This window comes from Physeter macrocephalus, chromosome 16 (assembly GCF_002837175.3).
Source record: "Physeter macrocephalus isolate SW-GA chromosome 16, ASM283717v5, whole genome shotgun sequence".
Taxonomy (NCBI): domain Eukaryota; kingdom Metazoa; phylum Chordata; class Mammalia; order Artiodactyla; family Physeteridae; genus Physeter; species Physeter macrocephalus.
Window position 1 is genome coordinate 101312589 of NC_041229.1, and position 11073 is coordinate 101323661.

The 11073-nt window shown below is 55.0% G+C and overlaps 1 protein-coding gene across 2 annotated transcripts in view; it reads right to left on the reverse strand.

Annotated features, from left to right (window-relative positions):
• The window catches only part of SLC22A8 (solute carrier family 22 member 8), a 20861-nt gene extending 10173 nt beyond the window's left edge, over window positions 1–10688 (reverse strand). Inside the window, exons 1-2 of one of the 2 annotated variants that reach the window (XM_007109992.2) lie at window positions 10566–10688; window positions 9509–9868 (exon numbers count right to left, since the gene is read on the reverse strand). In XM_007109992.2, the coding sequence (XP_007110054.2) occupies window positions 9509–9844 (336 nt within the window). In that variant the 5' untranslated portion in view covers window positions 9845–9868; window positions 10566–10688. The remainder of the gene's footprint in view (window positions 1–9508; window positions 9869–10565) is intronic. The other variant, XM_024133304.1, reaches the window with a different exon arrangement.
• Between the last annotated feature and the right edge of the window lie 385 nt (window positions 10689–11073).

Below are 11073 nucleotides of genomic sequence, written 5' to 3' on the forward strand. Positions count from 1 at the left end.
TTTTTTTTTTTTTTTTTTTTTTTTTTTCCGTACGCTGGCCTCTCACTGCTGTGGCCTCTCCCGTTGCGGAGCACAGGCTCCGGACGCACAGGCCCAGCGACCATGGCTCACGGGCCCAGCCGCTCCGCGGCACGCGGGATCCTCCCGGACCGGGGCACGAACCTGTGTCCCCTGCATCGGCAGGCGGACTCTCAACCACTGCGCCACCAGGGAAGCCCGAGGCACTGTTCTAAGTAAGCACTTTCCATGCCTTAATTTTTTCAGTCATCATAGCAACCTTATGATGTAGAGCTGCTGTCATCCTCATTTTACAGTTGAGGAAATTGAGCCCAGAGAGGATTATCGCAACAATCTTCTGACAGGTCTCCCAACCTTTGACCTCAGTCCTTCCTATCCATTCTTTCCCTGACAACCTGAGTGGCTTTTCTGAAGTACCTCTCACGTCAGCTTGCTGCCTTGCCTAAGGCACCCCCTGGCTTCCTCTTGCCCTCTGGGTAAAGAGAAAGCTCTGTTAACACAGATTTATAAAGCCCTCAGGCTCTGGCCCCTGCCCACCTGTCTGGCCTAATCTCCTGCTAAACGCCAACAGGCACCCTTTGTCCAGTTGTCCTGAATTACTTGTGTAATGAAGTGAAGAATCTCGTTCACTGGAAATGCCTTATGAGAATGTTTTGGAAGCAAAACAGTGCGGGGAAAGAACCACACATCCCAGGGAGCTCTTTCTGCTTTCCTCCCGGGAAGCGAGGGGGATTGGGCAAGGGTGACGCCTCCAGGTCCTCCAGCTTGCTCACAGGGGCCCAGAGTGGCCAGCAAACCCAGGGCTCTTCTGGCTGGAAAGGGAGCCTGCATGGCACATGCGTGGGGATGGGGGAGGGAAAAGAGTAAAGGAGCATGTGAGGTGACGTGAAAGGAGTAGGCCAGTGGGTGTCTAGAGAGACTTCCTGTACTGTGTAGCATACGGTGTAAAGGGACAGGCCATCTGGGAGCGAGAGGGGGCCACGTAATTCTTGACAATGACGTGTGAGTGGAAGAAATGTTGCTGCTTCCACTTCATTTAAGTAAGAGGGAATCCCTGGCCTGGACTTGCATGCTTTCTCCCTTCCTGTTGGCTAGGAATGGTGATAACTAGAGCAACTCTGGAAGCCACGTGTTGAAGATGGCGGAGCTGCTGTGTGTCTCGGTCCCCGAATGACCTAGGAAGGGGACTGGGAACACAGGAGCATGGCAAAGAGCATGGGACCAGATATAGAGAGAGCTGGAGAGATTTCTAAAGGCATCCTGGAATTTTGGGGGGGAAGGGAAGATATTTTGAGGGATTTTTGGCATGCTTTCTGTGTTAAGAAAACCTGTAGCTGAAGTCTCCATTCTTCAAGGTGTTGAGAGAGTGATTTATGTTTCCTTTGACTCTGACTCCATGCACAGGCCTGGCCACGTGGGGTCCATGGTTGTAATCAGGTTACACTAGTGATCCTACAAAAGCTTCGGGCTATTGTGTTCCTCTTTGCTTTTGTACTTGATATCGTCCCCTACTCTCGCAAGGTTGTCAGTCCTTCAAAAGACGTGTCAAGATCACTTACTCTGAGTGCCAGAAACATCTTTTCTGGCTGCCTGGCACAAGCAGGTAGTCAGTAAGTATTCGTGAAATGGATAAATGGCTGAGAAGCACATCCAGACTCCCAGTGTAATTCCTCATTTCTCCTTCCACGCTCAGCATTCTGTTCTTACCTCTAAGAGGACACAGATTACATAGCATGCTACCTGCCTATTTGCTTGTCTATCTCTCCTGTATTCCGTAACCTCACCGAGGGCGGAGACATCTCATTTGACTCTTTATCCCCAGCAGCTAGCAGAGTAGTTGGTGCACAGTAAATGTTAAATGTTTGTCCAATGAATCATTAATGGGGTTGCTATACATATTTTACTGACGAGGCCCAGAGAGGAAGAGGTAACCAGCTGACTGGAGGGAACCGGTCACTCAACTTCTATCTAGACCATGGCATGGCCTGGGCTGACCTCTTGTCTATCAGCTTTTGGCAGCTCCACATAGAGTCCTTGCTCACAATGTCCTATCCAACGTTCTTGGCCTTCTTTTTCCTTTCTTGGAATGTTTACTCCTTAGGGAGCCGGGTTCAGGAAGGGAAGAACAGGAAGCCCACTGCCATGTCTTCCTGAGGGGTGATGTACCAGGAAGGTGGTGGGGGAGAAAGAGAGGGCTTAGTATGCTCAGGAGCAAGCTTTGCAAATGATGCCATAATAATCCTCTGAAGTGGGCACTATTATTATCTCCATTTTACAGACAAAGAACCTGAGGCTCAGAGGGTAAATAACTTGCCCAAACGCAGCTTGGTTCATTTCAAGGCAGAGACTCAAACTCAGGTCTTCTGGACCCCCAACTAGTGCTCTGGACCATGGCTCCCTGATGTGTGCTTTGCTCTGAGTCCTGAGCTGCCAGAGGGAAGGCTCAGTCCATGGGAGCTGTAGCCGTGCGTCACTATAAGACACAAGCACAGGATGGGCTGGAGTCATGGTCAAGGAGGCAGCCAAGGCCAGAGCCAAGTGGGCTGATCTGATGTCAGGCCCAAAGGGTGAGGGACAGGCTCAGGATCTGCAGCAGCAGCAAAATCATAGGCCAGGAGGCCCCTCAGAGGGCAAAGAAGAAGGTGTGACATAAAATGTCAGGGCAAGCCATGTGTGATCAAGGATGGGGACCCTGCTCCGTGTGTGTGTGTGTGCGTGTGCGTGTGCGTGTGTGTGTGTATGTGTGTATGTGTGTATAGGCTGACTCTGCCAGGGGACCCTACACATGGTCCATACTCCCTCCAGAGCAAGGACAAGGGAAACAAACTTTCCTAGATTTGGGGCCTTTTAGATCCAGTTTAGAACTTGGGGAGAATTGCCATGCCTCTGTCTACTCTTGGAACTCTGATGGAACCAAGGCTGGGGCACAACGGCCAGAGAGCCAGGTACCTGGGAAGACTCAAAAGGGCATGAGTCTCTAGCTCTGCCATTTAGTAGCTGTGAGTTCCTGGGCCAGTTACTTAACCTCTCTGTGGCTCAGTCTCTTTATCTGTAGAATGGGGGTAAATACTAATAACTGCTTCTCAAGATTGTAAATAGAATAAGGAATGAAGAGCACCCGGCAAACAGTCGGCACTCTATGTGATAGCTGTTTTATTATTATTGTCACATGCCATTGTAAGGCCTGTGCTCACAGGGACACGTGACGCGGTAGAAGGGGCGTGGATTCTCAAGTCAGGACCCCCACCCATCTTCCTACAAAAACTTGATTTCACCATCATGGCTGAGAGAGCCGCCTTCTGGATCTGAAGCCAGTGCATTCCTCTGTAAAAAGGGGCAACATTCACAGTGGCCATAAAAGAAGATTCGCAGGGTCGTGAAAGAAGAAAAGCAAAGCACCAGCGCAGGGCCCTGCACACAGTGGATGTTCACCCTGACCCTGGAGAGCCCAAGGGATGGCCCCGGGCTCCTCCTGCCCGGGATTACAGCTTCCTAGGTGAGGGCTGCCACGGGGTGGGGGGTCAGGCTGGCCCAGACACGTGGCTGAGCTGGGGCCCCCTGGTCATTACGCAGGAGTCAGATCGGAGGCTAGGAAAGGGGAGATGATAGGAGGGCCGCCCAGGGCGGGGTCCAGGGTGAGCAAGTAGGGGTGATGCAGGAGCTCAGCTGGAGACAAGAGGTGGACAGATGGTCTGGGAGGTGGACAGCCTGGGGATTTGGGGGTGAGCGTGGAGGAAGACCAGACACTCGGCAGGGGAAACTTCCAGGGTGGAGACCCACTTCTGGGAGGACCACTGAGTGGGATCTCTGCTTCTCCAGCGGCTGACCTGGGGCCTCCAGGGACCTGTGTGGGGAGACGACAGGACGGGAAGCCTCCAGGCCCAGAGAGGACTCACAGGGAGGAGCCTCAGAGGGGAGGGCCTGCTCATCCAAGGCCAGGCCCGGGCCTTCGAGGGCTGCAGGGCTGGGTTTCCGGAGCCCCCAGACTGAGCTGGGCCCCCACAGGGCTGTGTTCTGTGGTGTGGAAGCTGTGGGCTCCTCTCCAGGGAATCCAGAGTCCACAGTCCTCACTCCTCGCACTTTCCAGACTTAAAAGAAAGGCCTTTGTTTCCTCTTAATGTCCTGGTAAAGCTCCTTCTGAAAAATTCCTACCTTGTCTCTGCTGAACCCAGAGAAAGGAATGTGTGGTCACCTCTGCCAGCAAAGCTTACGGAATCAGAAGGGGGAGGGAAACTCTCCGCGCCCCTGGCCGGACCCAGCGCAGTCCTCCCACCCTCGCCTCCTCTGCAGGGAAGGGCCTTATTCTCCCATTCTACAGATGAGGGGACTGAGGTGGGGAGGGAGATGACTCACCAGGTCCCCGGCTGTCGGGGGGTGGAGCTGGGCCCTGCGTGCTGGCCTGTGCTGGGTTGGGGGGTGAAGTGAGACAAAGCCCTGCGGCCTGGGTGAGCTGGGGAGAGCTGTGACAGCTGATTCTCCTTTTACCGGGGGTCCCCCTACTCTTCTGGGGGGACTAACCCCCTACTTCTCAGGACATCTCTATTAATCATGACCACCACAACAGCAACAGTGGCAGCAAACATTAGTTGAACACCTTGTAGGTGCCAGGCCCTGTGCTAATGCTGGCTTTGCATTATCTCTTTTAATGGTCACACTTGTTCTCCCACCCCATTTTACAGATGAGGAAACTGAGACTTCTGGGGTTGTAACACCCCCAGGAAACGGCAGAGTCAGAATGTGAACTCTGCTGCTTGGCCCTGGTTCACGGTGCCACGCCGTCCGCCGGGGAGATGGCGCCTTGCCTACGAACCAGGGTCACCTGGACTGAGTTGGTTGCCAGGTGCTGTCTTCCTTATTACCAGCCTTCCCCCCAGGGCTGGCACACCCAGGTCGCTGCCTCCACGCCAGAGACACACCCTTAGGTGAGCCAGACACTCTTACCTCCACCCCGTGAGGGACCGGAACCCCGCCCCACCCCAAGTGATGGAGCATGGATTTGCCACGGCTTGAACCACAAACAGAAAGGTCAGAGGGGGTTTGACCTTGCTGTGCTGCTAAGAGCCCCTGGCTGGGTCTGGCCACTGACATTTCCCTGACTGGGTGAGGACCCTGATCAGGGGTTCTCATGGCTGACAGTCCTCAGGGAGCCTGGGCCTGACCAGGACCCGACCTGGAGAAGGGGGCAGACCCCGAGGCCTGGTGAAACCCTGTGTTTATTTGGGATGTAGATTCACATGATCCCAACTGCTGGAATGGTGACTGGGTGCTCAGCTGGCACAGATGTGAACCGATGCTTGACGGGGGTACAAGACCTGCAAGCTGGGCTTCCCTGGTGGTGCAGTGGTTAAGAATCCGCCTGCCAATGCAGGGGACACGGGTTCGAGCCTTGGTTCGGGAAGATCCCACATGTCACGGAGCAACTAAGTCCGTGTGCCACGACTACTGAGCCTGCACTCCAGAGCCCGCGAGCCACAACTACTGAGCCCATGTGCCACAAGTACTGAAGCCCACGCACCTAGAGCCTGTGCTCCGCAACAAGAGAAGCCACCGCAATGAGAAGCCCGCACACCGCAACGAAGAGTAGGCCCTGCTCGCTGCAACTAGAGAAAGCCCACGCGCAGTAATGAAGACCCAACGCAGCCAAAAAAAAAAAAGACCTGCAAGCTCTACTCTTGGCCAGGCTCCCTGGGGCTCAAGGTGCACCCTGGAGGGGAAGACACTTCCCAGCAGTCAGCACTGTCTGAGTCCCTCCTGCCGGGCTCTGAGGGCATATGGCCTTCATCCAGCATTAACTGAGCGCTTCCTAGAACCTAGCCCAGGGAGCAGTGGTCGGGGGATGCAGTCTCAAGGAGCACGGGGTGGGGAAGTGCGGGCAGGTGGCTCTGGAGCCCTGCTGCCTGGGTTTGGCTCCCAGCTCCAGCATTTATAAGATGTGGTGCCTTGGGCCAGTAACCTGTACCTTGGTTTCCTCATCTGCAAAAATGACATACCACAGGTACTAACCTCAGAGAGTTGTTGTGAGGATTAAATGAGTTCATACGAGCAAACCGATTAGAGCCGTCTGGCCCGGGGTTAGCACGCGGTAAGGGGTAGCGATGGTTATTATTTCATTGCTCCCTGTAGGATTTTTGTTTCCTCGTCTAGGTTCTGTATTCTGGAGGACATGGATGGTGGCTTTACCCCTTCTCTCTGTCTTTCAGGGACCAGATGTACAGCAAGTTGCCCACACACCTGGAAACTTATTTAGAGATATTGGGGCGTTTCCACTCCCCCCACCCCCGCCCTGTTCCTCGCCCCTACATCCATTTGGTTCCCGGGCCCCAGAGATTCTGACTCCCCAGCCTCTCTGGTATTTATTCCGACTGCCCCTGCCGTCTGTCATCCTGGTCCTGGGTCCCTGTGGCAACCTGCTAACTGGTCTCCCAGCTGCTGCACCAAAACGCTCCACAAGCTACTCTCCGCCCTGCAGGTGAGGCAGGAGGTAGATGGGCCCCAGGCTGAGCGGCTGGAGCTCGTCCCCTGTGGACAGATTCTCCAAAATAGCAGGAAGGAGGAGAGCTGAGCCCTGTCCAGATAAGAGATAAAAGACTGCATATGCCTCATTCTTGAAGTCAAGGAGACCTTCCCAACTATACGTGCTCAGAAAGGCTCCTTGAAGGTCCACAACGGAGGGCACGCCACTCCATAGTAAGTGACATCAGCCTACCCACAGGCCTCTTTGCTAGAATCCATCTTGGCTGAGAGATCCGCGTGCACACATGGGAGGACCCTGAGATAAACCAAATATGGACTCAGAACCAGGCAAAGCGAGATGATTGACCAAAGGACACCCGGAAGAAATGCCCCATATAAGTGATTCAAACTACCACAAGGGTGCAACAATCTCTCTGAGTCCGCCCATGTGTCTATCCACCTGTACCCTTTTACCTCCTAATAAATACTTTACTTGTTTCACTACTTTCTGTCTTTGTGGGAATTCATTTCTACAAAGCCTAAGGGCCAGGGCCTCGTCACTGGCCACTGGTCTAGTGGCTAGGATTCAGCGCTCTCACTGCTGCGGCCTGACTTCAGTCTCTGGCTGGGAATCGAAATCCTGCTTCAAGACGCTGTAGGCCGAGGCCACCCGAGATCACAGTCAGAGTGCAGATCCTTAGAAGGTAATCTGAGTACGCCACACTCCTGCTTAACACCATGCAATGGCTCCCTGTCACCTGCGAGACAGAGGCCAGTCCTTCGCCCCGGCATCCACGCCAGGCCCTCCTGCTGGCCCTATGTCCCTGGCCTCCGCACCCAGCTGCCCGCCTCTTCAGCCTTCCTCAGTCTCTTGCAGTCCTTACTGCTTTGCTCTCTTTAAGCTTCTTGACTGTGCATCTGACTCCAGGCACACTGTTCCTTTCGCCTGGGGTGCACTTGCCCGCATCAGCCTGCTCCCTAACCCTGACCCCTCCTTCACACTCAACTCAGGCTTTGCTGACTCCAGTGAGCCCTCCTGGTTTCCCCCCTCCAGGCAGATTCCATGCCCCTCCTCTGGGCTCCCAGAGCATCCTGAGTTTATAAAGCTCGTATCCATTCATTACACAAATATTTATTTCACAGAGCGCCTCCTCTGTGCCAGGCACTGTTCCAGCTGCTGGGGATACAGCAAAGCAGCTGAAAACCCCTGCCCTGGGAAGCCTGCATACCCCACCACGCTGCTGGTGAGTTTCCTCACTAGGGGTGAGCGCCTGGAGGACAGGCAGGGCTCCTGAGTTCTTTGACTCTGTGTCCTCAGTATTATGAGGGTAGCTGTCAACAAATGTTGGATGCTGGATATATTTCAGGCACTGGGCTGGGTGCTGGGGAAAAAAAGTGCATAGGACAGGGATGGAGTATGAGATGGCTATGAGAGTCATGGTTAGGAGCACGGCTCTGGGGCCAGATGCCTGTGTTCAGATCCGGAATCTGCCTCTTACTAGTGGCGAGACCTTGAACAAGCTCCTCATCCTCTCTGTGCTTCAGTTTCCCCATCGCAACAATGGGCTTATCATACTATCTTATAACGGTGTCAGGAAGGTTAAAAGGGTTAATATTTATAGAGCACTTAGGACAGTGCCTTGCACATAGTCAGTGCTTTATACGGAGATAAATATTCACCAGACAAATGAATAGCAATCATAGATTCTGAACATAGATAGTCCTGGATTCAAATCATTTCTCTGCCAGGTCCGAATCATATGTAATCCTGGGAAAGTCACTGAACCAGGCTGAGCCTTGGTTTCCTCATCTGAAGGTACTAACAATACTTCCCTCACTGAGATGCCATCTCCAGGGATTCCAGGAGCCCACGCTCATAGCGTGCCCAGCACAGGACTGGCACCAGGTAAAGACTTTGAAGTGCATCTCTTCTAATGCGGCAAAAGCAAGATCCTGCCCTCGAGGGGCTCATGGTCCCAGAAGGGAGAATGGAAACATTGGCCTCTGCTCACTGCTCAGATGTCACCTCCTCCAGGAAGCCTCCTTAGAATCCCTTGGTCTCCCCACTCTTTTGTACTGCCATGGATGCTTGTCCCCCTGTGCCTAGTATGGACTTTTTTGCTTTAAATTCCGGCTCCAGAACTGATCAGCTGTGTGGCACTGGACCTTCACTTCCTTCCTCTGAGTCTTAGTGTTTTTTTGTTTTTTTGTTTTTGAATGAAAAAGGAGATAAAATCACCTTCAACGGGAATCAAAGTGTGGGAGGCAATGTCTGCCAGACACCAAGACGTGCCTGGCCATTTGTGGATCCTCAAATAAATGCCAATTCCCATTTCGCTCTCTTCATCTGACCATGGTCTCCAGGTCATTCGAGAGCCTGGAGATGGTGGGTAAAAGAATCAGTGAATAAATGAGGGTGTGAGTGAATGGGAGATGAACACATAAGTGACTGCAGGAGCGGATGAGATGTCTTCTGGGTCTGCTTAGGCATGTTCCAACCCTCACCTCTGTCCATCCCCTCCTCCACACTGTCCCACCTTGAGACCTTTGCACAAGATGGAATTTTCCTCCTTTTCCGCATTGCCTGGCTAACTCTTGCTGGGCTCCCTTATCTCTGCCCAGGGTCACTTGTTTAAGGAAGCTTCCCCTGGCCCCTGCCCCCAGCCCTGGGGTAGGCTGTAGGCTCAGGTCACAACCTTAAGTACTTTGAAGTTGTAATTTGACATTTCTTTGTGTGGTCCTCTCATTAATCGATGTTACCCCTGCTAGGCGGCGGACCCCGTGGGAACAGGGACGGTGCATTTTTGTATTCCCAGAGTTTGGCACTGCGCCTGGCATAGCAAGGGCTGTTTGCCCTCTGAACGTGAAGAGACGGAACCTTTTGGTCGGTGTGTCTCTGCACCCAGGCCCTTCCTCGCTGCCTGCCCAGTGCCCCGTCCCTGGGTCCTTAGGGAGACTGGGCCCCAGCCTGCTCCCCTGTCCATGAGTGTGGGGTTCCTGCCGTACTCGGAGGGAGAGGGCTGGCCTCTGGGCATACCTCAGTCACAATGGAGTCCCTGGTGCTGACGTCGTAGGTCCAGCCGTCCAGGCAGGGCTCGGTGGCCCCCTGGGTGTCATTGGGCAGGCTGGCGTTGCGTGGATACACAAAACGGAGGCACGGCTCAGGCTTCTCATTCAGGCCCGTGGGGAGCGCCCAGGGCCCCGCGGAGGCGTTGGGAGGCGGGCGACAGTGGTGGGCGGGGGTGGCCGCTGTGAAGGTCTGCAGCAGGTTGTGGTTTGCCAAGCTGAGGATCGGGAGGCCAAGCAGGACTGTGTGCAGGAACTGGAAGGGCCCTTTGCTGGCCACGCGGTCGACGAGCTCGGCGAAGGTCATGGCCCCGGGCAAGACGAGCCAGAGCTACGGGTGGGGCACCGGGCCGGGGAGAGGGATGTGTGCATGGGCGTGAGGGGGGGCAGGTGGACGGGTGTGGAAGCACAAGTGGGAGGGTGTGCCCAGGTGCATGCGTAAGCCTGCGTGTGTATAAGTGTGTGAGGATGTGGGGCTCAGCCGTGCCTACCCACAGACTTGTGTGTGGATGAGGATGTACCCAACTGCGCGTACAGACGTGGGGTCACAGGTGTGGTGTGTGTTCACAGCAGTGTCTGCTGGGATGCGCACATTTGGGCTGGAGTGTAAGGGCACAGCTGCGTGAGCGCGGGTGTGCCGCTGTGTGCGTGTGGGGGCCTGTGGGTGTGAGTATGTGTTCAGCCAGGCTGGTCACACGCGCCGCAGGCATGGGGCAGTGCAGGCCAGGCGGCTGGGGCCGAGGGGCCCCGTCTTGGACGTTGTCCCCACAGGATGGATGTCAGAGTAAGTGGGAGAGGTCCCTGGTTGCCTCGAGCAGACACACAGGACTGGCAGAGCTCAGGGTGCCTGCTGGGAAGGTCTCCCCAAGCCCAGCGCCTCCTGGTTTTGGCTGTCCCCTGGGGCTGGGTGCACCGTAGCAGGGCAGCAGAAAGGGGCCAAGCAGATCCCAGAGGGCGTAAGGGACTTGGTCAGTTGCAGTGAGGAAGCAAGGCCCGGCCTTGGGGGCTTCCCAGGGGTCCCTCCTCACCTGGTAGCTGGGCCTGGCTCCTCCCTCTGGTGGGGTCGGTGGTCGATACGGCTGAAACCCTTGCTCTGTCCCAGGGTCCGGCAGCTGCTGTAGTTTGGCAGCTCAGCTCCAACAAGCTGTGTTTGTGCCTTCCCCAGGGGGGCTTATATAAGGCATAAGCTGTTTCCCAGGCTAATGTTTGACTTTCTTTTGCGGATTAATGACACTGGCAGGGCCAGGGCTGTGGACCCACTAAGCCCAGCTTTCCTCAAAGGGCTGCCTCAGCAAAGGCTGGTGTGGTGGCATGGCTGAGCCTAGTGGGGCTGCTGGGGGGACAGAAGCCCAGGTGGTCTGGGCAGGGGGAGTCTGGGGAGGGGGTGGGGGGCTGGCTTGAGTCCTGAGGGCCCAGGGTCCTCTCTGAGCTGACGGTCTGAGACTCGGAGCTGAGAAGAGCCAATGAGAGAAGTGCTACTGCCGTGAGTGGACAATACTCTCCAGGGCACCGACTTCCCCTGCCTGGTGCCTCTTG